Source organism: Aspergillus ruber (genome assembly GCF_000600275.1).
Source record: "Aspergillus ruber CBS 135680 unplaced genomic scaffold scaffold00008, whole genome shotgun sequence".
NCBI lineage: Eukaryota > Fungi > Ascomycota > Eurotiomycetes > Eurotiales > Aspergillaceae > Aspergillus > Aspergillus ruber.
The window spans coordinates 812,440-837,230 of NW_024467304.1; the positions used below are offsets into that span (position 1 = coordinate 812,440).

Here is a 24,791-nt window from a genome sequence, read left to right on the forward strand (position 1 = left end):
ATACAATAGCAATATGAATCTGACGCGATCTAGATCTATCGGGACTAGTGACAGATCCTACCTTATCGAGTCTAAAATTAGGGCACAACCCCCGCCAAGCTTTTTCCTGATGACGTCTTCTCCATCGCTCCAGCGCCTGGCCAAAGCTTGCCCGTGGCCGACTTCATCCATCCCATGATTTCTCTTTTTGGCGGCGATTCCTAGACAGCCGTATCGCTTTTTTATTCTTATAGTATTTGAAGCGTGGACGGTGTTTGAAATAATGGCAACTGCTTCCGCAGACCACGCCGTGCACCACAACAATGATGTGGACTACGTCATCCGTTATCGATTTGGGGGTGATGGTAAGATTTCCAGATTTTCGAAGATGGTCAGTCGGACCACAAGGTACGATAGATATTGATGATTACAGATGCCTCCGAATCAGGAAAGCAATTGGAATTGCTGCTGCGTACCCTGGTTGAAATAGGATTGCAGACCGAGGTGCGTCAGGGGGACGAATCGACGCTGTTGGTGTTTGTGCGGGCGACGAAGAAGAGTGTCAAGCGTGGAGTTTATCATTCTCGGTGAGTATTATTCAAGTTTTATATCAATAGGTGGTTGGTGCTGACTTGATATAGTGTCCGCGACTGGCTTTATGGCGTCCGCAATACTGAACCCGAATCAGCGTCCACCGCAGAAGCCCAGACAGAAGCTGAACGTCTACGCGTAATCTACCATATGATCACAGTGCCTAAGGAAGAGGGCGGAGCAGGAATATCTCCAGGCCATGGCGAATGGAAGAATATCGATGCGATATTCTCGTTGCACGACGAGCAGACAAACAATCGGTGTATGAGGGAATGGAGCAGGAAGACGTTCTTGACTCCAGAGGACCTGGATCAGATTCGGGGTCAATTTGGTGAAAGTGTATGTGTGGTTGATTTTACGCTTGCAGTGCAATGCAAGGTGAACTGACTGGTTCTTCAGGTGGCTCTCTATTTTGCATTTCTACAATCGTACTTTCGATTCTTGGTGTTCCCGGCCCTATTCGGGTTCTCTTGCTGGTTGCTGCTCGGATCGTTCTCGATTATCTACACTGTCGTCAACTCCCTGTGGTGTATTATTTTCATCGAATACTGGAAGCGCCAGGAGGTCGATCTCAGTTGTCGCTGGCAAACTAAGGGCGTCTCCGTTGTTCGGACCAAGAGACGTGAGTTTATTGCCGAAAAGGAAGTTCGCGATGAGGGAACTGGTGAGGTTCGGGGTGTGTTTCCGGCACAGAAGCGGATATATCGCCAGCTTCTCCAGATCCCGTTCGCTTTGTTGTCCACTGTCGCTCTGGGAGTGATTATCGCTACGTGCTTTGCGATTGAAATCTTTATCTCGGAGGTGTATAACGGGCCTCTTAAAACATACCTGGTAAGTCAGCTATCCTTTTATAATGCTGCAGCAGACTGATTGTTAGGTTTTCATCCCCACGATTCTGCTTTCTTCGCTTGTGCCAACCATGAGCGCTGTTCTGACGGCCGTTGCTACCAAGCTTAATGACTACGAAAACTTCGAGACCAAGGATGCATATGACATTGCGTTGACACAAAAGATCTTCGTTATCAACTTCATCACATCCTACCTTCCCGTTTTCCTGACGGCATTTGTCTACGTGCCATTCGCCAGCCTTATTGTCCCCTATCTAGATATCTTCCAAGTCACGGTGCGGCCGTTCGTGTCCAAGGAACACGCAACGACGGCTCGTACTGCCGATTTTAGCATTGATCCCGACCGTCTACGTAAACAAGTTATCTATTTCACTGTTACTGCGCAGATTGTGGGCTTTGCCATGGAGACGATCGTCCCATATCTCAAGCAAAACCTTTTGCGCAAGTACAAAGAATATCAGAAGAAGCAGGGCAAGGTTGAAACTACTGGAAGCGACTCTGAAAGCGAGAATGACCAATCTGTCTCTTTCGACGACCCGGTAGACGAGGTCAAATTCCTGACCCGAGCCCGCAATGAAGCCGAACTTTCGGACTACGATGTCACCGACGACTTGCGTGAGATGTGCATCCAGTTTGGCTATCTGGCTCTCTTTTCCCCCGTCTGGCCACTTGTTCCTGTCTCCTTCCTGGCAAATAACTGGGTCGAGCTCCGTTCGGATTTCTTCAAAATCTGCATGGAATGTCGCCGGCCTGTGCCATTGCGCGCGGACACCATTGGCCCCTGGCTCGAGAGCCTAGGTTTCTTGTCCTGGGTCGGCAGCATCACGAGCTCCGCCCTCATCTACATGTTTAACAACGGCCACCCAGGTCCGAACGGCGAACCATCTATCATCAAGGGCTGGGCGCTTTTGTTGACCATCTTCTTCTCCGAACACCTCTACCTCATCGTGCGGTATGCTGTTCGTGCAGCCATTGACAAAATAGAACTGCCCAACTCCCGCCAGGACCGCACAAACCATTACCTCATGCGCAAACGCTACCTGGAGTCGACGCTGCGTACCGACGTGGTGGGCAATGAGCCCGATGACGAAAAGGATATTCGGGGCTCTGAGCTTGATGAGATCAGTGTCAAGACTTTGGAAGATGACGCTCGGAGGTCGAGTCTGCATGAGACGGATCCGGCCGATCGGTTCTGGAGACGACAGAAGGGATGGTTGGAGTCTGCGCGGGTTGGTCAGAGCATTATCCAGGCCCAGGTTGGAAAGGAGGGTAAGAAGCAGCAGTAAGCTGGTCCTCTGTTATTAGAGGCTGTTCTGTGTATTATTAGAGTGAGCGTATCGTTCTGTCGTACTCGTATATAGCAGTGAAGAGATATCTCCTGATAAGGTTAGCGTACATTGGTATTCCGAATCTCCGAAACCGGCATGCCAGGATTACAGTGAGAACTGCGATGCTACCCCTGTCTTCCTGCCTGCATCTGTAACTGTAGAGTGACATTGTGTACTATTCGGAAGCAGCGGAACTCAGGCATATGAACGATTCTGGGAGGACTAGTTTGCAGCCTGTATTAGCCTGTATTAGGAGTAGTACAGTACATTTATGCAGATGACTAAGCGGTGCACAAGTATGACACTATGGCATGTCACGCCAAGACTTCGCTTGCCGCCACTCTCCTCTCCTTCCCTCTCCTGTACAGTCATATTTTAACTAATCCTCCCAGCATTGCCTGACCTAATCCATTACTACTCACTCTCTTTTGGCTGTATAGGCTTACCTCATCGCCATCTACAGCGGAGTATCTCGCGATATTATACTATTTCTCGCACGCGTTTTTGTGTTATTGAACCCAGGATTTCAGCTGGCTCTTGCCGGTCGCTGTCATCGTCGAATTGGCTTTCTTCAATAGCACTGCGATCACTCCTACTGCTACTATGCAACCCGCACTAGCCCCAGCACCGCATCCAAGCATGCAAACCTCTGCTCAGGTAAGCTGTTTGTCATCGTCACCATCTCCTTCTTCCCCGTTCAAGAGATTCCCTCTGCGACCGTGGCCCTGCCATCGATCTCTACGTGTTGATGCTTATTGCGCAACGCGATGGCGGTGTCGCGCCGGGGTTCTTCACTGCCACTTGACCATTAAGCCGATGCTGACTTCATTGTAGGACCATGCTGATCAGGGTGAGTCGCGTCTTGCTGATTGTTCGTATAAGAGACAACGCGCTCCCTCCGATATATACCAAGCAGCCAATGCCCCGATGCCTTTGCAGAACTAACATACCACGATAGTACTCCATGATCAGCTTCTAGCGGCCCAGCAGCACCTGTCCCATCCCCAGGCCCGTCCGCCGCAACCTCCACCTGCGCAACCTCCGCATATGCAGCCGAATGCTAGTCCCCGCGATCAGAACAACATCGATCCGGCTATTTCCGGTGCTTCGATGCTCGCCGGTCCTCCCCCCCAGACACCTCCCCAGCAGGATCCGTCCGGTCCCGAGTCTCCCAAGAGCTTTAGCAAGCGGCCATTGTCGACATCTAAGCGGGCTGCTCAGAATCGTGCTGCGCAGGTATGGGAGATGTATCTGCATTGGTGCTCTTGGTCCTCTAGCTGATCTTGTTTGTGTCTCTGCAGAGAGCGTTCCGTCAACGAAAGGAAACCTACATTCGCAAATTGGAGGACCAGGTGAAAGACTTTGAAAACATGTCCGACGGGATTAAAACACTACAAACCGAGAACTACCAGCTCAGAGAATACATCATCAACCTGCAATCGCGGTTACTCGACACCCAGGGTGAAGTGCCCGAACTCCCAGGAAACATTGATTTGAGCCAGCCCCGGACGGAAATGCAGATACCGTCGGGTGTATCCAACCCGAACTCTGCCGGTTCTGCTCCTACAGGGAACCCTCAGCAGCAGCCCCAGCCCCAGCCCCACCAAAACGCGGCCGCATCAAACGACGATATGAACTCGCTGAACCGGATAGCGGTCGCTGGCCTGGGAATGCGGAAACACCCAAACGAGGACCCAAGCTACATGGCCAACAGCCAGTTCCAGAACAAACGTCTCCGTGGCGATGAGGGTCAGCATGACCCAGATGTCACCAAGACGGAGCCAACACATGGGTTACCTGTTGTCTCGTGAATATGGCGTGGACCGCGTCTTTGTTGATAATAACATACCATCAGCGACTATTGTCCCTTTTCTTTGCTTCTTTTCGGTGCGTGGCGTGTTTATTGGACCAGTTTGATGTCTTTCGTTTCGGTGGGTGGTGTTCTGCGCGTTTTTCTTTTTTTCTGATAGGATTTGAATAAACGGGAGGAGGGGATCGTAGCTGTCCTATTGCTGGGATCTGTTTTTATGGCATTGAACAATATCCTAGTTTCGAACGTTTGATATCTTTCACATATGTTACTGTTTTTTTGAGTTATAATCGCGCGCAAGTCTTTAAATTGCTGGGTCTATATACAGGGAAGGTCTAATGCCATATCCATTAAATCAAATAGTATAAGAACCGTACAGACATGATACGTAGTATGTATGCATTCTGCCCTACGGACAGCTCGGAGATATCTTGATCTAATTTCCCCGCCTTTTTCTCTCCACATTTCATTCTTCCGTTCGGGGTCTTTTTCTTTTTTTCTCCTGAACTCCACCCGTTCAATCGTACATTCGTTTTTGAACATCTTTACTTATTCTGTACTCTCCGGTTTTCCCTCTTTTCATATACGAGCAGCCCATTCCCACGATGCTCGTTGCTCCCCTACCTGAACCCTCGACCTGACTTCCGCCTACCCGTCGCACCACTTGCGCCGCAGTGCGCGCTCTTCCTCCCCTCAACCCAATACAAACAGCATGACCTCTTTTCCCCTCTGAACCGCCCTGGGTTGCATGTGGCAATGTCAACTGCCTCATTCCAACAGTTCAATCACACCCCCGCGCCACCTTCCGGCCTGGACATCCTCGCCGAGAGCTCGGAATATGCGCTTGGGAAGTCCTCCAGGAACCCGTCGTTCTCCGGGAATAACGAGCACAACGTCAATGGTGCGTCTGGTACTGGGGATTTGTCACAGCGAGATCACCTCGTTGATGGTGTGAGTCGTAAAAGACCTTCTATGGAGTCAGCCTCGGCTCCTGTGAGAAAGAGGATTAGTAGGGCGTGCGATCAATGTAATCAGTTGAGGACGAAATGCGACGGGAAGAATCCGTGTGCGCATTGCGTTGGTAAGTATTGCTCATGGTTGGGGGCTTATTAGTGGTGTACTTGTTTGGCTGATGAATTGCAGAATTTGGCTTTGCGTGCGAGTATGCTCGAGCGCGCAAGAAACGTGGGAAGGCGTCCAAGAAAGATCTTGCTGTGGCTGCGGCTGTGGCCACCGCGGGAGCTACGAATCCATCGTCAGATCGCGATACGGATACGGATAGAGTGAATAATGGTATTATGGCGAAGGAACATAATTCTCAGGATGAGTTTTCGTCGCGAGAGACTACGACAACGTTTGATGCTGCTCGGAGCGCGAACATACCGGCAAAGTCGCATTTACAATCTTCGGAGATGTCGGGCATGGTTGGGATGCAGAATTCGAACCCAGTTCAACAAGGTGCCCAGTCCCAGCAAGCACACTTGGGAGCTGCTGTGGATGGGTTACAGGGTACCCTGAATGATTCGAGTCGGCCTATGTCCGTCTCTGATCTCAGGCCGTTACAGATGCTACATCATTCGAACACGAACCCCCGCTCGCCGTCGACAAACATGTTGCCACCGAATGGCTTCAGTGATCCAGAGAGTACATACCCGCTGATGAACCCGCAAGAACCGAACCCATCGACTCTCAATCATTTCCGTCTCACCGGCCCAACAGAGAACCAATCAGCACCATTTATGGGGCTTTCTACTGCTCCATCACCTGGTTGGCTACCTCTTCCTCCGCCGTCTCCCGCCAATTTCCCATCGTTCAGTATGCATCCGTTCCCTAATTCATTACGATACCCGGTGTTACAACCAGTATTGCCTCATATAGCATCTATAATACCTCAATCGCTAGCTTGTGACCTTATGGATGTTTATTTCACCAGCTCTTCCTCCTCTCATATTTCGCCCCAATCGCCGTATGTGGTTGGATATGTCTTCCGCAAACAATCGTTCCTTCATCCGACAAAACCGCGAGTGTGCAGCCCTGCCCTCTTAGCTAGCATGCTCTGGGTAGCCGCGCAGACGAGCGACGCTGCTTTTTTGACATCACCCCCTTCAGCACGAGGGAGGATCTGCCAGAAGCTGCTTGAGCTTACCGTTGGATTGCTACGACCGTTAATACACGGTCCTGCGGCGGGGGAGACGTCTCCTAACTATGCTGCCAACATGGTCATCAATGGTGTTGCTCTAGGCGGGTTTGGCGTCTCGATGGATCAATTGGGTGCACAGAGTAGTGCAACAGGTGCCGTGGATGATGTCGCAACTTATGTACATCTTGCCACCGTTGTTTCTGCGAGTGAATACAAAGCAGCTAGTATGCGATGGTGGACTGCAGCTTGGGCGTTGGCGCGAGAGCTGAGACTCGGTCGTGAGTTGCCACCTAATGGTCCTAACTCACGGCAGGACGGAGAGGGGCGAGATGGTAATCTGGCAGAAAATTCCCAGCAACAGCCGCCCCTGGTTACGTCGATGGTGAACGCGGTGGATATCACGGAAGAAGAGCGAGAAGAACGTCGACGGATTTGGTGGTTGTTGTATGCAACTGATCGCCATTTAGCCCTCTGCTATAATCGTCCGCTGACTCTGCTCGACACGGAATGTTCAAGGCTACTCCAGCCGATGAACGATGACCTCTGGCAGGCGGGAGATTTCACAAATGACGCCTACCGTACGCCAGGACCGCCATTGGAGTGTACCGGTCACAGCATGTTCGGCTATTTCCTGCCTTTGATGACTATACTGGGCGAAATAGTCGACTTGCAGCACGCCAGGAATCATCCGCGATTTGGACCAACATTCCGCAACAGCAACGAATGCAATGCCCAAATACTAGAGATCACCCGTCAGCTTGACGGATACAGCTGCAGTCTGAAAGAATTCGAAGCGCGCTATACCAGCAATCTAGTCCTAGGGACAGAATCAGAACCCACAGCAGTTGACGGTACGCATCTTGACCACGTCAGTCCATCCGGCCGATCGAGCAGCAGCGCTGTTGGAACACGAATTAGCGAGTCTATAGTGCACACGAAGACAGTCGTCGCATACGGTACACACATAATGCACGTCCTCCACATCTTATTAGCGGGTAAATGGGATCCTGTCAATCTGCTGGACGACAATGATCTCTGGATTTCGTCCGATTCATTCATCTCGGCCCTTGGCCATGCCGTAAGCGGCGCAGAGGCCGTGGCGGATATCCTCGAATATGACCCTGATCTAAGCTTCATGCCATTCTTTTTTGGAATATATCTGCTACAGGGCAGCTTTTTGTTGCTGTTGACGGCGGATAAATTACAGGGAGATGCTAGCGCTAGCGTTGTAAGGGCTTGCGAGATTATTGTCCGCGCGCATGAGGCTTGCGTTGTGACGTTGAATACGGAGTATCAGGTTAGTTTGCTCCTATTTTTATTGCCTGATTTTCTATTTGCGTGCTTGTCTTGCTAATAAGTTGCAGAGAAACTTCCGTAAGGTGATGCGATCGGCTCTAGCACAGGTTCGGGGACGGGTACCGGAGGATTTTGGTGAACAGCAACAACGGAGGCGCGATGTTTTGTCGCTTTATCGCTGGTCTGGGGATGGTGGGGGGCTAGCGTTGTGATGTAGAATTTCTCCATCTCTGCTTCAATTTTGTGTTTTCTTCTTCTTTCCTTGCTTTTCTAGATACTGCGATGTGATACCACTGATTTAGGGCATGAATTTGTCGGATGGGAGTTTGGAGACGCACTTGACTGTACTTTATAGCTTTGATTGAAATGCCTCCTGTATATATATGCACCTGTTACATAAATATGTACCTGAGCTCTAGGGGTAACTGACTTTATTCTTTTTGCAACCGTTTCCCAATCGTAACATCATCTAGAGCTCCTAGGCCTTGAAAAGGCTCTGTCTGCGTCTGGGGACTATGAAAAATCTCCTTTCTAAATATGGAAGTGGGATGCCCTAGTTACTCGCCGCCGGAAGAGACAGAAATATATGTCAGTGCGCCTCATCCGCTCATCCCCTCATCTTTCTCAGTCATTGAATACATTCTACAAAGCATCATGGCTACCGTGAACGTCAACCTTGTCCCAACTCCCATTGAGGCCTTCCAAATTGCAGGCTATTCGCGCTCTTTTCGACTATTTATACACTCATCAGAACGATGTCGCCGCGCTGAACGCAGCCTACCCCCTCCGCGGCATCCTAGAGATGAGTGTCATGCGAAAGGCGACCTCAAAATTCACCATTTATCTTTCACAAAAGCGAAAAGCGCAAATCCCAGCGGTTCTGCAGAGGTCGTTGGTTGACCACGGTCTGAATGAGATGTTTTGACTTCTTCGACAGCGTTAGTAAGAACTATGTCCCGGACGTGCTGGACTCGCTTAGTGTTGCGGGCGTATATTCGAGAAAGGCACACAAGAACTGAACCATGAACTTGAGGCTATGTGATTACAACCCCGATACCTTGGCCCCCGCAATCTGACAATGGATGCGGCTCGCATACGGACTACGGTACCTTCACCATAATCTTCCAGGATGGAACCTTTGGCCTCGAACTCGAAGGCACAAACGCACTCAGCACCTGGGTCCCCTTGCCCGGTGACGCTACCATGATCCTAACAGGCTGGTGTGCCGTCGTCCTAAGCGGTGGACGCATTTCCACAGCTAGACATCGTGTCCGCCGTGTCCCTGCTGTGCGGAGATTGAGTGCTGTTTTGTTTGTTGCGCCGGATTTGGATGTGACAATGAAGCCGTTGGAGGAATGTATTGCCTGCTAAGCAGATTTCAGATATGGTTATGAGCAGTGATGATTGGATGTTATCCTACAGTTAATGAATTTAATGAATGTACCAGCTCGCTGCTCTGAAGCGGTGAAAGGAGAGAAACAAACAAACCCTATGCATTAAATTGTTTCCATTGAGATTAGTGCTGTTTCCCATTGTCTTACATGGCCGTCTGATATTTATTTAAACATGAAAAAAACTTGTCTCCGTTATCTAGCTAAGCATTCAAATAGTGCAACGCAAGTCTGGAGGGTAAAGATGCCAAAAGAAGAGACACTATCTTCCATCGAGTGAGCTCCTCTCCTCTCCCGAATTCTAGACTTGAATTGCCCAAATACTAGTTTTCCCGACTCGGACATCATCTTTCTCAATGTAGAGAAATCGGAGTGGTCGTTCAAAATCCATCGAAAACTGCTCGGATCCGTGTGCAAAATGGTCACCTCGGCATTGGAAATGTCCGAAGAAGGTCAGAAGGGTTCCTATACATTCAAGGATACCTCTGAGGAGATCTTGGCTCGTTTCATTGAGTGGGTCCATACGCGTGATATCCCAGCTGTTCTGGAAATAACCAAGCCTATTGAACAGAAGATCAAGAAGACGGAGAATGGCGCTGAAATTATGGGCGACGGAAAGAAAAACACTGCGGCAGAGTTGGACCTCACCATCGAAAACTATCCACTACTTGCGAACATCCATCTCTACATCTTCTGCGGCATCTATCTGACCACGCATCTCCACAACCCGACTTTCGACGAGATCACCGCGCCTTTTAGGGGCTTGAACAAGCCGGATACTCTCGACACGCAGCTTGCTGTTATCTCCGCGCTGAGCCTGTCCTTTCGCAAACTTCCACCGCATGTTCACCTTCTGGACTGGCTGGATGAGTATGCCGCGCATTGCATTGACAAGTTAAAGATGCAGGCATCTTTCCATGATCTTCTGGCAGAAACGCCGGTATTGAGCCCGCGGATGGTGCTTTCGTTGAGTCCCGCGCCAAACCCGCCGTGGAATACTCAGCAGCCAAAGCAAAATTACTCTCATTATCAACCTGGGATTAGATACAAAGATGCATATGCCTACTGTAGCAACTAGCGGGATATCTGTTCATACATGTCTCTTTGGATGTGCAGCTAGGGTCGGAGCTTTTGATTATTCCCAGGCTCCTTCATCTATAAGGAGAACAAGATTGGTATGTTAAATAGATATAACCCAGAAAACCAAATCAACGAGTCTTCTCACACGAGAAATTGATGCGTTTACTTACCCCTATCTCCCAAAATCTCTCTTTTCCAAGCCCGCCAACACCAATGCCCAAACAGCCCCTGAATATATTTTCTCGTGAGATTATTACTGTAGTGGCAGTAAACGTGCTAAGTGCATATAGCCTGTAGTGCAAAGATTTATACATGTGTTATGCATGATACCCTGTTTACTAATATGTATGACGACAACGTCTCGGCGATAAGCTTCCTTTACTCCGGCTTCATACTGCAACCCTCTATCTACTCTTCCATTTCGCAACTGCAATGGCTTCACACCAGTTTCCAACATGAACACCATAAGTAGACCACTCCAATTTCTCTCCCGCGCTCGCACCCTCCGCTCACGATCTCTATCGCCCATAATCCCTAAACGCTTCGTCGGCATCCCCCCCGCGTTTCTCCTCGATGACTACATCCCTCGCTACCAACTCCTAACATCCGTCGACGCATCAAAGAAACGGTCACGGGCATACGCGCACCTCCGTGAATGCAACCTCTGTCCGCGAAAGTGCGGCGTCAACCGATATGAGACAACGGGGGTGTGTTTGATTGGGGCGGAAACAGCCAAGGTGAATGTGATTGCGCCGCATCGGGGGGAGGAGCCGTGTATTCAGGGGTATCATGGGAGTGGATCGGTGTTTTTCTCGGGGTGTAATTTGCGGTGTGTCTTTTGTCAGAATCACGTATGCCTCACTCGTGTGGTTTTTAGGTCGGCGCATACTGACGGGTTGTTTGTCAGGACATCGCACATCAACGGAAAGGGTTTGATCTTACACCCGAAGAACTTGCGGAATGGTATATGAAGCTACAGATGATAGGGAACGTGCATAATATCAATCTTGTCACGCCGGAGCATGTCGTCCCTCAGGTGGTGCTCTCGATTCTCGCCGCGCGCGATATGGGCCTCAAGGTCCCGATCATATACAACAGCTCGTCGTTCGACTCGCTCGAATCTCTAGAGCTATTAGATGGCCTTGTCGATATCTATCTACCTGACTTCAAGGTCTGGAAGAATAGCACATCGAAACGACTACTGAAAGCCGATGACTACACTGCGACCGCAATGGAGAGCGTCAAGGCCATGCACAACCAGGTTGGAGATTTGTCATTTACATCAGACGGTATCGCGAAGAAGGGTGTCCTGCTGCGACATCTTGTCATGCCTGGGAAGGAAGACGAGGGCCGTGAAATTATGCGCTGGTTGGCAGAGAATGTTTCCAAAGATCTATACGTCCATATCATGGAGCAATACCATCCAGATGCACATGTGGGGAAGAAAAGGCGAGTCCTGAAAAATACACAGGACGGGAAGAGAGAAGAGGTGAGATATGCGGAGATCAACCGCGCTGTTAAGGATGAGGAGTTGGGGAATGTGAGAGACGCTGCTGTAGCGGCGGGTTTGTGGCGATTTTGCGAAGTGGATGAAAATAGTAGCGCATTTCATCTCTAAATTGGAATCGCCTATGGATATTCTTCGGCAATATGTTGGGCATTGCGATGCTCTAACATTTGCCACTGACCAATTACCAACCAGGTACATACTGAAGTCAAGAGCATAGTTAAAAGAAGGCCGGGAAGACAAGGCCAAACAATTCATTCATCGCTGCAGTGATATTGAACAAGCCTGAACTAATGGCTATATTCACGCGAACCTTTGTCCCTGTCTTTGACGATCTGATTGGCCAGAATATGGGCAGAGAGATTGTCAACATAATATAGGGATATCGGGGGCAGTACCAGCGAGCATTAATGAAAAATACCGAGCTTGCGCCGGAGTCATGGCAAAGACCCTGGTTTTGGCATTGGAGGTTGCTCTGGAGCAGAAGATGCTGGAAGAGGTACGGAGATTGACTGCTTCTGCTCATCAAATTTTGAGAAAAACTGCTCGAGCTCGAAGATGGTAGCATTGTCCCGGCAACTCAGAGCCTGTTGAGAGATTACGACAGCGACTCTTCTCATTTGAGTTGGACTGACGCTCTACGGATTGCTATCAAGGTCTTGAAGAGCGAAGGTTTGGCAGAGAAGACCAATGGTGGATTTTCAAAACAGATTGTCTCCGAAATTCTGATGGGGTTTTTTCCGCATCGTTGACAAATATCAAATGCTATTCATGGTAGAGAATATTGCCCTTCGTTGCCGGCTCCAAGGGTTTTCTGTGGACGATGTTCGATATGTTTTGTCGTTTGCCCGAAGAGCACTTATCTGAACGCATCTGCTGCCATACAGGGGTTTTTGGAGTAGATTTGCTTAAATTTGGGCGGTATTAGAGATTGGCAGCTTGGATTTGGCCACGACGCGGGTGCGCCTGTAGGATTAGTCGAGTCAGCCGGTGTTTGAAGGTCTGCTACAGGAGAAATAGGAGTATCTATACCAGTCCTCTTTCCATAAGTAGATATTGCAGATTGAATATACACGGACCACAGGAACGTCACAAGTCGAGCTGATATCTCCAATTCCTCCACGCGTCACACATGTAAATCAATGTCTTGAGCAGGAATGGTGGCGTCAAAGCGCGGGCACCACGTCCGATATTATATGCATAATACGATGGAACACTCTTGATAGGATCGCAAGTTCAGCCTTGTTCGCTATTATTACCCTTTCGCGATAGAATAGCGAGAATCGAGATCCACACTATGGCGATGCTATATAACGCCGTCTGTAGGGGATTTCTGCCCCAAAACTTAGCAAAGCGCCAAGTTCGCCTAAAAAGTCTTCGCCAGTTGTACGCACATTGAAGCGCATTGCCAAGAAACCCCTAAGTCAAGCGAACCGTGGATGATCGAGCCACATGAAAATAAGAATAACTAAAAGAAGGGCATTACGACACCCGACAGTCACTGACCCGTTGCTGGGGCAAGACACCTTCCCTAATTGGCAGTGCGGCTCGGCTCAGCCATTGTTTCTATATACTTGAAATAGTATAAATCGACACACAGCCAAACCACCATGTAGATCGGTGTGCGTGTAATTATATCTACTTGAAGACGGGGTCCCCGCGATTGTTTTGCTTTTCTTTCAATTTTTTTCTTTCTTTTCTTCCTATCCAAGGGTATCATACTTGTGTATACAATGAAACGCTATCGGCTCTTCGATTCGGGCCACCCGACCCGCCACTCATGGTCATTACAACGCATGCTTTGGACCTCCACGATGTGCTTCTGGGGCATCGTCATGTTCACCATGTGGTTCGGCATGAATTCAGATCGCGACAACGTACACCCTTTAATCACCCAGATGATTCCCGCCGGCCACTGTACCTGCCAAACCTCGACGACGTTCCAATGCGCTGACTGTCTAAACTGTCTGGCGTCTTCGGCCCCATCCCCCGCTGAAAATGAGCACCAGCATCAGCAGCAGTCTGCTTTGTCGACATGGAGATTCGAATACGGCCGCGACGATCGTAACATGGGTCTGGAGCGGCAACAGTGCCACTCTGCTTTCCCGGGACTGTTTCAGGATGTTGTCCGTGCTAAAGATTACTGGCGCGCACAGGGAGGGATTGCGAAGGAGGACTTGGATGCTGTTTCACTGGAGCCGGGGATGGCGCGCGCGATTATCCAGCATGGAGAGTTGTATATTGTGGCTGCGCGGGCCAAGAACGAGGACCACCGTCGCAAGATTCTGGCGGCGTTGTCGTCAATGCATCGCGCTTTAACAGCCAGTCCGGAACGCGCAACAGACACCATCGAATTCATTTTCTCGGTCGAAGATCGCGTCGACGATGTCTACGGTGGCAGCCAGCCGATCTGGGTGCTTGCGCGGAAAGCCTCTGAGCAGTCAGCGTGGTTAATGCCCGATTTTGGGTTCTGGTCCTGGGAGCACTGGAAGCAGCATATCGGGCCGTATTCGCAGGCCGTTGATCGGGTGCGAGACATGGAATCTCAGCTGGGCTTTGAAGACAAGGAGAAGAAGTTGGTCTGGCGGGGGAAGTTGAGTTTTGCGCCGAAGTTGAGACGGGCGTTGCTTGACACGGCGCGGAATGAGACTTGGAGCGATGTCAAGGCATTGGACTGGAGCAATAAAGAGAATTGCATGTCGCTGGAGGATCATTGTCGGTACAAGTTTATTGCGCACGCTGAAGGTAAATTTGTCTCTGGGTCATATTTTAGGACGAAAGCTGATTCAAACAGGTCGCTCCTACTCAGGCTCGCTCAAATACCGACAAGCCTGTCGCTCCGTCGTGCTCGCGCATAAACTCCAATTCATCCAACACTACCACTACCTCCTGGTCCCGTCTGGACCACAACAAAACTACGTCGAAGTCGAGCGCGACTTCTCCGATCTCCCGAGCAGGATGAACCACCTACTCCAGAATCCCCGGGCTGCTGAGCGCATCGCCGATAACAACGTGCGTACGTTCCGGGAGCGATATCTGACACCGGCAGCAGAGGCGTGCTACTGGCGCGCATTGTGGGATGGGTATAAGCAGGTGTCGAATGCGACGGATTCCCTGTCAAGGATGGGAAGGCCGGCTGTGGAACGAGGATTGCGGTTTGAGTCCTTTTCGTTGCTTTCCAGCAACGAAATGATGAATTATTACCACGTTCATCAATTATGAGTTACGAATGATACCCCTGTATATAGTTATGAATAGATGAATACAAACATGGATATACCTAAGTGTATCCTACATACCACTATGCATGCGCCGTACGACATGCATGGACCCCAGATAACTTAATCTGATCTCATCTCACCACATTTTCTCGACCTCTCTCCTACAGCTCTCTGCCCCGGGGCAATCTGAACACCATTAGCTTATAACACCAGAAATACAACATGAAACCTATCCTCGCCATCCCAGCCATCTCCCTCCTCGTCCACCGCGCCTGGTCCCGCAAGTCTCTCACACCCTTGGGCCTCATCACCGCCGCGCTGACAGCTGTCGCCCACGCCGTCCATCCTTGGTCCGCACCATTTTCCCTACTCGTTGCGTTTTATATAGGAGGGACTAAGGCCACAAAGGTATAGATACTCGTCTTTCCTACTGTCTCAGGCAAAAAAGAGTTAACGTGAGTAGGTGAAACATGACATCAAAGCCAGCAAAACACTCTCCGCGACCGGGAGTGGGGGCGGCGATAGTCAACGGAATCACATACAAGTGTTGGCGAACTCGATTGTCGCGACGGTTTTGATTATGTGGCATACTTGGATACTTAAGGGCTCTGGGGAGGGGTTTGATGGGTTTAGTTTTGGACGGGTGACGCCTTTGGCGGATGTGGTGATGGTTGGGATAGTTGCGTATGGCCCTCTCACCCATACCGGACGTTTGGATTATGTATATGCTAACAGTGTCTTCGTATAGCAACTACGCGGCCGTCGCTGCAGACACCTACTCCTCCGAACTAGGTATACTCTCCAAATCTCCCCCGCGCCTGATTACCTCTCTTTCCCTCCGCGTCGTACCGCCGGGGACAAATGGTGGTGTAACAGCGACAGGACTGCAGGCTGGTGTTTTGGGGGCTTTTACGGTAGCTGTTACGTCTGCGGTATTGTTGCCGTTTCGCTTACCCGGTAGTGATGATGGACTTTATGTGAAGGAGCGGTTGGTGTGGATCCTGGCTGTGACGGGATGGGGCGCGCTGGGGAGTGTTCTCGATAGTGTTTTGGGGGGACTATTGCAGGCTAGTGTTGTTGATAAGAGGACGGGCAAGGTTGTCGAGGGGACTGGTGGGAAGAAGGTACCAATTCCCCATGTTCCAGGTCATGGACAAAACTGATGAACCTATGTATAGGTCCTCGTCCACCCCTCCTCCTCCCTACCAGGCGGCACCAGCGAAGCATCTTCAGGCCTACAAGGCTCATCCGACAACCTCCGTCTGCGCCAGACAGAAACAGTCGCCAACACCGCAGCCCTGAGGGGTAGTCGGGTTACACAGTCATCGGTTGGAGCATCGCCGGGCCGGGAGCACGATGAAGAGCACGAGAGTCGTCGCGTGGAGAGCGGAAGGGATTGGTTGGATAACAATGGGGTTAATGTGTTGATGGCTGGGTTGATGAGTTTGGGAGGGATGGGGACTGCTAGTTTGTTGTGGATGTAGGCCAGCAGCAGAGGTTCAATTGAATAGGGAGAGGAAATTTTTTATTTTTAAATAAAAAAATAAAAAAAGAAATGACCAGACTGGGGCTCGATCCCAGGACCTTATCGGAATCAGTAGTGAACTGTTAACGATACGTGATAACCAACTACACCATCCGGCCAATTGTTAAATTGTTTATAATTATTTGCACTTACAACAATTACATAAGCTTAACTTAAAATGGACGATCCATGAATTACAAACAGAGCAATCTAGCAAACAAAACAAACACGACAATGCATGCAAATGTAGGAGCAAAGCTGTCAAACCAGACAAATGCCCCACAGTCAAACAGTAGAAACATAACGCAACCGACGCAACCCCAACGTCATTGGCTTCTAGTGCTGATATTCAGCTCACCACCAGCGCCATCCTGCGGAACATTGAAAAGTTTGTTGAGGGCTGGAAACATGGCAAATCGTATTAATCTGCTCTTACTGGTCTTAATTTCTGTATCGGTTGGGGACGGACGCTACACCGACCGCTATGCATCGGCAACCGCCAATCTGATACCAGGCAGGGTAGTATTCTTTAATGCCACTGCTGAACATTTTGCGGGGCAATTGTTGTATTGACGCAGCTGACACTTCAGATTTCAGGAACGGACCGGATGTTCATAAAACAAGTTCCCGTTGCAAACCAAGGTCCAAATGTGTCATGATGTTTGCAGCCGGAGTTGGCTGGCTGTATCCGGAAATGGCTCCTTCCTGCACGGAATGCATTTCCTCTATTTCCCCCCTTTTCATTTGTATCTAACTCTCTTCTTTCTGGCTTCTTTTTTTTTATTCCGTGTGGATCTATTTCTGCCGTTGATTGGAGCTGCCTGTGTATTGGCTGCATGAGTTTCTGTACCCCTCTATCTGTTTTTATGAAAGAGCTGGACTCGAAATTTTCAGTTAGCCATCTGTCCTGTGTCCTCTGTGTTGTATAAAGAGGGGATTTTTTTCCAATTGCATAAATACTTCTGTTGTGAGCTCCAATATCTTCGTTCCCCCCTCGCTTTCAATTGACACGCGCACCGGAAAATGTCTCCATCACTACGCCTCCCAACGGATGTTCCAATTGTCGATATCCGCCAGAGCAATGTGAGCTTTTCTCTGGCAAATGATATCCAAAAGGGCATTAACCCCCCCGAGGGTACACCTCGGTCAATGCCCACCATGCTGCTTTACGACGCCGAAGGGCTCAAGTTGTTTGAGCGCATTACTTATCTGGACGAATACTATTTGACCAATGCAGAGATTGAGGTTTTGACCAATAATGCGAGAAGGCTCGTTGAGAGGATTCCAAATGATGCGCAATTGTTGGAGTTGGGAAGTGGGTAAGCTATCCTCCACCAACGGCCCAGGAGAGATCAGGCGGAGTAACCATCTCTAGGAATCTCCGGAAAATTGAGATTTTGCTCAAAGAGTTCGAGCGTGCTGGTAAGCATGTCGACTACTTTGCGCTTGATCTGTCCTTGTCCGAACTCCAGCGTACCTTTGCCGAAGTCTCAACCGAAGAATACGAGCATGTGGGATTACACGGTCTGCATGGTACCTACGACGATGCTGTCACTTGGCTAAGCGCCCCCGAGAATCGAATGCGGCCAACAGCGGTTATGTCAATGGGTTCGTCTATTGGGAATTTTAGTCGCATAGAAGCGGCCGAGTTTCTAGGACGTTTCGCTAAACTCATGACGCCATCTGACGTGATGATTATCGGCCTGGATGGCTGCAAGGACCCGAACAAAGTGTACAAAGCTTATAATGACTCGGAGGGTGTCACTCGTCGATTCTATGAGAACGGTCTGGTACATGCAAATAAAGTGCTGGGATATGAAGCATTCAAGCCGTCTGAGTGGAAGATCGTGACCAATTTTGATGCTGTCACAGGACAACACCAGGCTTTCTACTCCCCTACCCAGGATGTCATCATCAATGGGGTTGCACTACCCAAAGGCGAAAAGCTTGTCTTTGAAGAAGCGACTAAATATGGCCCTGAGGAGCGAGATCAATTATGGAGAGCTGCTGGTCTGATCCAAGGTTCAGAACTGGCGAATAAATCAGATGACTATCGTAAGTTAATCAGCCCACCTGCCACCTCCCATTTCAAAACCCCGCAGCGGGGTGCGCGGCCCTGCAGGTTATCTGCAAGAATGCCTGGCATAAATTAATCTGTTATACATTGCCCAATGTATAGTTGTGCTGACTCTTATGATTCGTTGACAGATATTCATGTACTTTCATCCGCGGCGCTTGACTTGCCGACACAGCCTTCCCAGTATGCTGCACACTCAATCCCGAGCTTAAGCGACTATCAATCATTATGGACTGCATGGGATACTGCAACAAAGTCCATGATCCCTCGTGAGGACCTCCTATCCAAACCTATCAAGCTGCGGAATGCGTTAGTTTTCTATCTGGGACACATTCCTACCTTTTCGGGTAAGTGGCTTCTGTATGCAAAAAAACTGGGGAGGGTAATGATTAACTTAGGTAGATATCCATTTGACCCGAGCGCTGCGAAGCAAACCTACCGAACCGAAGAACTATCAGTTGATTTTTGAGCGCGGTATCGACCCCGATGTAGAGGACCCTGAGCAATGTCACTCTCACAGCGAAATCCCAGACGAATGGCCCCCACTGGGTGAAATCCTGGATTACCAAGAGAGAGTCAGGAGTCGCGTTAAGTCGGTTTTGGAACGCGGGGATCTGGTCTACAACAGGTGCCTTGCTGAGGCTCTCTGGATTGGCTTTGAGCATGAGATCATGCACCTTGAAACCTTCCTTTACATGCTTCTTCAGAGCGAAAGAACGCTCCCCCCTCCGGCTGCCGGCCAGCCGGATTTTGGGAAGATGTATCTCGATGCCAGGAATGAAGCGAAACCCAACAAGTGGTTCACTGTTCCGGAGCAGACTCTGACAATTGGCCTGGACGACTCTGATGAGAGCGCAGTACCCCGGGCCTCATTCGGATGGGACAATGAGAAGCCCTCCCGGATTGCAAGGGTACATGCATTCGAAGCACAGGGCCGGCCTGTGACAAATGGCGAATACGCCAAATACATGCAAGCCAACGAACTTCGCGAGATGCCGGCATCTTGGATTCTGACGCATGGAAATGAGGATTACCCCATACCTGAAGCAGTCAACGGACATAGTGTCGCTGCCACGAAGGATTTCATGTCCAACTTTGCAGTGCGCACTGTCTATGGTTCTGTGCCTCTAGAGGTCGCCCAGGACTGGCCGGTGATTGCTTCGTACTGTGAGCTTTCTAAGTATGCTGAGTGGACGGGTTGCAGAATCCCGACTTTTGAGGAGACTAGGAGCATCTACAGCTACGCGACTCGGTTGAAGAAAGAGAGGCGACACAACGTGGCAAATGGTCACAGCAATGGGGCTAATGGAGTCGCAAATGGAAACGGCTATAGCAAGAGCTCTCAGCCAGTCTATGTTGATCTCGACGGTTGCAATGTTGGGTTCAAGCACTGGCATCCGACGCCCGTCATTCAGAACGGTGACAAGCTTGCCGGCCAGTCTGAAATGGGAGGTGTCTGGGAGTGGACCAGTACACCGCTTGCTCCTCATGACGGCTTCAAGTCCATGGAGATCTATCCTGGATATACCTGTAAGTGTTTTGTTTCCGGTTTGCCCGTGGTGGGATGAGCTAACTTGAGCAGCGGATTTCTTTGACGGAAAGCACAATATTATCCAGGGTGGCTCTTGGGCTACTCATCCCCGAGTTGCAGGAAGAACAACTTTGTAAGTTACCTGGTGTTTGAAGGTCTGGCAGGTTACTAACCTGGCTGCTGCAGTGTGAATTGGTATCAGCATAATTACCCCTATGCCTGGGCAGGAGCACGTTTGGTGCGCGATATCTAAGTGTCTTGTATTGTATTGAAACTTTGTTTTTACTGGACTACCTGTTAGTCTACTGTCGTTCCGTATCATGAATTACGAATCGGAATCGTGTCTTTTAGCTATCTAGCTGTAGGTCCTTATCAAGCCTTATCAAGCCTTATCAATCGGCCACCGCCACTACCCCGCCACTACCCCGCCACAGCGGAAGCTCCGCGGGAGGGCTATCTAGATATCTCCCGTTCTCCTCTTTGTACACTTAGACACACCTCAGAATTGGATCACCAAAGAACTGCAATGTCTACAATTACTACCACCTCTCCCTCTACGAACAAGCCGGTCGTCACTCGCGCCGGCGTCACGGCGGATGACCTGAAGCGAGTGGCCGACGACGCCCAGGAAGCCTTCCGGTCATTCTCGCAGTCGACCACTCTCGCCCAGCGCCAGGAACTCGTGACCCGTGCCATAAACATACTCGAAAAGAAGAAAGATGTTCTCGCCCGCGAACTCACCGAACAAATGGGCCGCCCAATTGGCTTCTCTCCCGTCGAAATCGCAACAGCAATCAAGCGCAGCCACTTCCTCAACCGCGTTAGCAACACCGTGCTAAACGAAGTCGTCCCCGGCGAAGAAGAAGCAGGCTTCAGACGATTCATCAAGCGCCAGCCTGTGGGAGTCGCATTTATCATCTTCGCCTGGAACTATCCCTGGTTAATTCTAGTCAACAGTCTGATCCCTGCGATTCTGGCTGGAAATGCAGTGATTCTTAAACCCTCGCCGCAGACACCGACTATCGTGGAGCAAATTACGTCTGCGTTTGAGGAGGCTGGTCTTCCGAAGAATGTGATTCAGTTTGTGCATTGCGGTGAGCCTTCGTTGTTGGAGGAGTTGATTCAGTCGCCGAAGGTGGATCATATTTGTTTCACGGGGTCTGTGGCCGGTGGGCTGGCCGTACAGAAGGCTGCTGTTGATCGGATTGTGAATGTTGGACTGGAGCTTGGTGGGAAGGATCCTGCTTATGTGCGGGATGATGTGGATATCGCCTGGGCGGCGGAGCAGATTGTCGACGGGGCTGTTTTCAACAGTGGTCAGAGCTGCTGTGCTATTGAACGGGTTTATGTGCATAAGAATATCTACGATCCATTCGTGGAAGAGGTGAAGAAGGTGTTGAGCAATTATGTAGTCGGTGATCCGTTCGATACCAAGACGCATGTTGGTCCTGTTATCTCCAAGCGTGCGAAGGAGACTATCCTCGCGCATATTGCGGATGCCGTGAGCAAGGGTGCGAAGGACGAGACTCCTGCTAATGCGACTTTTGAGAATACTCCCGCGGAGGGAAATTATGTCAAGCCTACTTTGCTGACCGGCGTCAACCATGGCATGGACGTTATGACGCAGGAGACTTTTGGTCCTGTTATCCCTGTGATGAAGGTTGACGGCGATGATGAGGCTATCCGGTATATGAACGATAGCGAGTTTGGTCTTACAGCTAGTATTTGGAGTAGGGATATTGAGGGTGCTGAAAAGTTGGTTGATCGGGTTGAGGCGGGGACGGTTTATATCAATCGGTCGGATTATCCTAGCCCGGTAAGAATTATCCCATAGTTCTCTAACTGAGTAGAATTTTTCAAAAGCTAACGTGACATGTATAGGATCTCGCATGGACCGGCTGGAAGAATTCCGGACGGGGCGTTACGTTGAGTCGCTTCGGGTTCGAGCAGTTTGTCAAGTTGAAGAGCCACCATATCAAGGCTCATCCTTAATCAAATAAACTGCTTATGAGAGGGAGGGAAATAGCGGAGTTCAATGTACCATGATGTCTACTTTCCGACCAAGCTAATAGACAGCTCCTTTGAAATGATACCTCATCGACTCGGGCCGTTCATTGCTATGAAACTAAGGAGCATAAACGGAGGCGGACTTCAATGGAAACAAGGCTAGAAAATAGTAATGGAAACAACAATGAGAGCTATTAAGCTTGACAGCATCACATTAGGAGAGATCCGGCCTATCGTCTAGGGCGCACTTGGAAGTATTCCTCGTCTTTCCTGCCTCCTAAATAACATAGAAAATAACCCAGCATTGATTTATCCCATGGAAAATCTTGCACATTAATCCAACCCGCAAATATGCAACTGCAAATGAACCCCGATGATATATCCTAGGAACAAGCCGAAGAAGCATCCGGCATCTGGCTCCAATTCCTCGACTTCGACATCTTAACCGATTGCAGACTTCATCCTCAAATACAACAGAAGTAATGCCACCGAGTTTGCCATCCCAGAAGAGGCTCTTACAGCATCTCTACAGATGGACGTACCGAAAAGCACGACTGTTATACGCTTCTCGCGGCATGGTGCTGTTTTTTATACCCTAGGAGAAAGTTGTGAATGAAGTTGCTGTGCGGTTTCTCATAGACCAGACGTCTATTCCTGTTCCGTTTATTCTGCATTTGGGTACGAAGGAGAGTCCCCTTAAATTGAGCCCATTTATCATGATGAATTACATTGAGCATGGGTGAAAATGTACGATGCTCTGAACACCGACTAGAAAAGGCTTTAGATGCTGTATGCGCAGATGGTGTGTAGTATGCTTCAACTTTCCATTCCGTCGTTTTCTCGGATAGGATCGCTCGGCCAGATCGATGATTTTACCTGGGATGTGACACGCCGGCCTTTGTCGATGATTACGAATGATCTTAAGCGACGAGGGGGGTTGCCGCGATCAAGGCTTCCTGATGAAAACACTACATTCGAGACATCTTCGTCATACCTCGAAGCCCTCGCGTACCCCAATATGGAGCATCTGGCACCAAAGGAATGACACTGTGGAGTCCGTAGATGACTGTCGACGGAAGTCTGGTACGGCGACTTTTCCATAAACTCGCTAGGGACGAATGCCTCACCAATCCCTCACCCGGGGATGGACCTTTCAAGATCTGGTGCGATGATCTATGGCCTGCTAATGTCCTTTCAACGAAGGTCTGCAGATTGTCGGCGTGGTAGATTGGGAATTCATATACGCACCGCCCTGGTGGCTAGTCATTAAAAAACCTGAGTTCTGGCCAAGTGACATTGACGACTGGACAATAGTTTTTGATTATCGTCTGAAGACATCCCTGGTTGCGATGAAGAATTGCGAAGACACAGCAATCCAACAGGGACAGTTGAGAGAGGGCCACGACTTTCTGGCCCTATGCAGGAGTTCTGGGAAACTGGAGATTTCTGGATCATGTGTGCTGTGCTGCATAGTTTTGCTTTTGATGCTATATACTGATTGAAGGTGGACGCAAGGTCTTCTGGGGCTGCTGAGAGCCCTGAGGTGTGGAGAGAGGGTTGACTTGCTAGATGAGAGAGAAAAAGTAGAGATGGAACGATTAGTGGCGAGGAGAGAGAGAGATATGGATAGGGGCTTGACGTGAGACCCGGATAAGTGTACCGCGGCTTTTCATGGCCAATTGAAGAGAGGGGGAAATGCAAATGAAGAGAAAGTGAGGGCGAATGGAGCACACGAGACTGAGAACGGAGTGAAGAATAGAGCAACTTTTACGACGCCGATGCTGACGGGGCCAGTTTCTCAGGGATAGGTACCATAAGCAATGGGCTGCCCACCTAGTTTCCCTGGCTAGCTGTGATCGAAATACAATTGAGTCCCAGAGGGAAAATGATCCCCTCGGATAATCCAACGGGAATTTCCGCAGATAGCAATGCATTTATATCACCAACCCCCGGGCGTACATCAGCTGATCGCCAACTGACAGACAGAAATACATCAACATTCCTCATGGTCACCGGCCCATCGCGAGCACAACGCGAACCTTCAATACAGTACTAGGAATGCTCGGATACATATCTGACGCATACCGATCATTTAGTTACCGCCCTTGTACTCTACGGAGTATGGAGTATGTTAGCGATAGCAATTCTCTTAAGATTAAGCTATTAACTTCGGACCTCCCGTCTCCCGGACCATACTTTACACTGACAGTTAATTTGAGGTAAAATGGGGTTTCAAAGTGTGATCGACCATTTCACGCCAGCCTCTAGGCAGTAGAGTCCGGGGTATGCGAGAGATCTTCCCAGATCGCTAAAGTTACTACAACTAAGGGGTATACGAGTATCCCTGCAAGATTAAGGGGAGAACAAAACGGATGCGCAGGAGCAGGAGTACTGTACAAAGAAAGTTACACAGCGGTTTAAATGTACTCTGTAGAGACAGAGCTCCGTATAGAGTACGGA

The 24,791-nt window shown here is 49.7% G+C and overlaps 11 protein-coding genes and 1 non-coding gene across 12 annotated transcripts; 11 read left to right on the forward strand and 1 right to left on the reverse strand.

Moving 5' to 3' along the window:
• Positions 1 to 160: 160 nt before the first annotated feature.
• On the forward strand, positions 161 to 2,947 carry EURHEDRAFT_411155 (anoctamin family protein). Its single transcript, XM_040781540.1, has 5 exons — positions 161 to 344; positions 413 to 566; positions 621 to 909; positions 970 to 1,401; positions 1,448 to 2,947. Exons 1-5 carry the CDS (start codon positions 263 to 265, stop codon positions 2,702 to 2,704), a joined length of 2,214 nt encoding a protein of 737 aa, XP_040640335.1. The 5' UTR covers positions 161 to 262; the 3' UTR covers positions 2,705 to 2,947.
• A 176-nt stretch (positions 2,948 to 3,123) lies between these two features.
• Positions 3,124 to 4,931, forward strand: EURHEDRAFT_411156 (uncharacterized protein). The gene is made up of 4 exons (XM_040781541.1): positions 3,124 to 3,403; positions 3,581 to 3,596; positions 3,705 to 3,982; positions 4,048 to 4,931. The coding sequence occupies exons 1-4, from the start codon at positions 3,350 to 3,352 to the stop codon at positions 4,555 to 4,557; spliced, it is 858 nt and encodes a 285-aa protein (XP_040640336.1). The 5' UTR covers positions 3,124 to 3,349; the 3' UTR covers positions 4,558 to 4,931.
• A 110-nt stretch (positions 4,932 to 5,041) lies between these two features.
• On the forward strand, positions 5,042 to 8,419 carry xlnR (putative C6 transcription factor). Its single transcript, XM_040785706.1, has 3 exons — positions 5,042 to 5,637; positions 5,700 to 7,993; positions 8,061 to 8,419. Exons 1-3 carry the CDS (start codon positions 5,313 to 5,315, stop codon positions 8,202 to 8,204), a joined length of 2,763 nt encoding a protein of 920 aa, XP_040640337.1. The 5' UTR covers positions 5,042 to 5,312; the 3' UTR covers positions 8,205 to 8,419.
• A 227-nt stretch (positions 8,420 to 8,646) lies between these two features.
• On the forward strand, positions 8,647 to 9,363 carry EURHEDRAFT_376565 (Clavaminate synthase-like protein; the record flags this gene model as incomplete). The annotated part of the gene is made up of 2 exons (XM_040778867.1): positions 8,647 to 8,887; positions 9,026 to 9,363. 2 exons carry the CDS (start codon positions 8,647 to 8,649, stop codon positions 9,361 to 9,363), a joined length of 579 nt encoding a protein of 192 aa, XP_040640338.1.
• Positions 9,364 to 9,627: 264 nt separating this feature from the next.
• Positions 9,628 to 10,736, forward strand: EURHEDRAFT_554073 (uncharacterized protein; the record flags this gene model as incomplete). Its single annotated transcript, XM_040787579.1, has 2 exons — positions 9,628 to 9,659; positions 9,711 to 10,736. 2 exons carry the CDS (start codon positions 9,628 to 9,630, stop codon positions 10,459 to 10,461), a joined length of 783 nt encoding a protein of 260 aa, XP_040640339.1. The 3' UTR covers positions 10,462 to 10,736.
• A 182-nt stretch (positions 10,737 to 10,918) lies between these two features.
• Positions 10,919 to 12,081, forward strand: EURHEDRAFT_376567 (putative pyruvate formate lyase activating enzyme; the record flags this gene model as incomplete). The annotated part of the gene is made up of 2 exons (XM_040778868.1): positions 10,919 to 11,314; positions 11,371 to 12,081. 2 exons carry the CDS (start codon positions 10,919 to 10,921, stop codon positions 12,079 to 12,081), a joined length of 1,107 nt encoding a protein of 368 aa, XP_040640340.1.
• A 1,585-nt stretch (positions 12,082 to 13,666) lies between these two features.
• Positions 13,667 to 15,307, forward strand: EURHEDRAFT_411162 (endoplasmic reticulum-resident kdel protein). Its single transcript, XM_040781542.1, has 2 exons — positions 13,667 to 14,715; positions 14,765 to 15,307. The coding sequence occupies exons 1-2, from the start codon at positions 13,704 to 13,706 to the stop codon at positions 15,190 to 15,192; spliced, it is 1,440 nt and encodes a 479-aa protein (XP_040640341.1). The 5' UTR covers positions 13,667 to 13,703; the 3' UTR covers positions 15,193 to 15,307.
• Positions 15,308 to 15,341: 34 nt separating this feature from the next.
• EURHEDRAFT_411163 (DUF92 domain-containing protein) lies at positions 15,342 to 16,900 on the forward strand. Its single transcript, XM_040781543.1, has 4 exons — positions 15,342 to 15,599; positions 15,655 to 15,875; positions 15,940 to 16,315; positions 16,370 to 16,900. Exons 1-4 carry the CDS (start codon positions 15,414 to 15,416, stop codon positions 16,673 to 16,675), a joined length of 1,089 nt encoding a protein of 362 aa, XP_040640342.1. The 5' UTR covers positions 15,342 to 15,413; the 3' UTR covers positions 16,676 to 16,900.
• EURHEDRAFT_t62 lies at positions 16,748 to 16,835 on the reverse strand. Its single transcript has one exon. It is a non-coding gene; the product is annotated as a tRNA-Val (tRNA).
• Positions 16,901 to 17,739: 839 nt separating the features above from the next.
• EURHEDRAFT_453266 (DUF323 domain protein) lies at positions 17,740 to 20,577 on the forward strand (the record flags this gene model as incomplete). Its single annotated transcript, XM_040784107.1, has 6 exons — positions 17,740 to 18,035; positions 18,092 to 18,771; positions 18,925 to 19,140; positions 19,196 to 20,323; positions 20,376 to 20,457; positions 20,511 to 20,577. The coding sequence occupies 6 exons, from the start codon at positions 17,740 to 17,742 to the stop codon at positions 20,575 to 20,577; spliced, it is 2,469 nt and encodes an 822-aa protein (XP_040640343.1).
• Positions 20,578 to 20,850: 273 nt separating this feature from the next.
• On the forward strand, positions 20,851 to 22,316 carry EURHEDRAFT_452718 (aldehyde dehydrogenase family protein; the record flags this gene model as incomplete). The annotated part of the gene is made up of 2 exons (XM_040784062.1): positions 20,851 to 22,140; positions 22,206 to 22,316. The coding sequence occupies 2 exons, from the start codon at positions 20,851 to 20,853 to the stop codon at positions 22,314 to 22,316; spliced, it is 1,401 nt and encodes a 466-aa protein (XP_040640344.1).
• A 547-nt stretch (positions 22,317 to 22,863) lies between these two features.
• EURHEDRAFT_514478 (uncharacterized protein) lies at positions 22,864 to 23,974 on the forward strand (the record flags this gene model as incomplete). The annotated part of the gene is given in 6 exon segments (XM_040786271.1): positions 22,864 to 22,914; positions 22,934 to 23,070; positions 23,142 to 23,339; positions 23,371 to 23,414; positions 23,535 to 23,756; positions 23,883 to 23,974. The coding sequence occupies 6 exon segments, from the start codon at positions 22,864 to 22,866 to the stop codon at positions 23,972 to 23,974; spliced, it is 744 nt and encodes a 247-aa protein (XP_040640345.1).
• Between the last annotated feature and the right edge of the window lie 817 nt (positions 23,975 to 24,791).

Excerpts from the sequence above, each read along its gene's own strand:
- EURHEDRAFT_411155 (XM_040781540.1), top strand. The coding sequence starts at position 263 with ATGGCAACTGCTTCCGCAGACCACGCCGTGCACCACAACAATGATGTG. Across the intron at positions 567-620 it reads CGTGGAGTTTATCATTCTCG|TGTCCGCGACTGGCTTTATG; the intron begins GTGAGTATTATT and ends GACTTGATATAG. Across the intron at positions 1,402-1,447 it reads GGCCTCTTAAAACATACCTG|GTTTTCATCCCCACGATTCT; the intron begins GTAAGTCAGCTA and ends ACTGATTGTTAG.
- EURHEDRAFT_411156 (XM_040781541.1), top strand. The coding sequence starts at position 3,350 with ATGCAACCCGCACTAGCCCCAGCACCGCATCCAAGCATGCAAACCTCT. Across the intron at positions 3,983-4,047 it reads CTCAGAATCGTGCTGCGCAG|AGAGCGTTCCGTCAACGAAA; the intron begins GTATGGGAGATG and ends GTGTCTCTGCAG.
- xlnR (XM_040785706.1), top strand. The coding sequence starts at position 5,313 with ATGTCAACTGCCTCATTCCAACAGTTCAATCACACCCCCGCGCCACCT. Across the intron at positions 5,638-5,699 it reads TCCGTGTGCGCATTGCGTTG|AATTTGGCTTTGCGTGCGAG; the intron begins GTAAGTATTGCT and ends GATGAATTGCAG. Across the intron at positions 7,994-8,060 it reads CGTTGAATACGGAGTATCAG|AGAAACTTCCGTAAGGTGAT; the intron begins GTTAGTTTGCTC and ends AATAAGTTGCAG.
- EURHEDRAFT_411162 (XM_040781542.1), top strand. The coding sequence starts at position 13,704 with ATGAAACGCTATCGGCTCTTCGATTCGGGCCACCCGACCCGCCACTCA. Across the intron at positions 14,716-14,764 it reads GTTTATTGCGCACGCTGAAG|GTCGCTCCTACTCAGGCTCG; the intron begins GTAAATTTGTCT and ends TGATTCAAACAG.
- EURHEDRAFT_411163 (XM_040781543.1), top strand. The coding sequence starts at position 15,414 with ATGAAACCTATCCTCGCCATCCCAGCCATCTCCCTCCTCGTCCACCGC. Across the intron at positions 15,876-15,939 it reads GTGATGGTTGGGATAGTTGC|CAACTACGCGGCCGTCGCTG; the intron begins GTATGGCCCTCT and ends GTCTTCGTATAG. Across the intron at positions 16,316-16,369 it reads AGGGGACTGGTGGGAAGAAG|GTCCTCGTCCACCCCTCCTC; the intron begins GTACCAATTCCC and ends ACCTATGTATAG.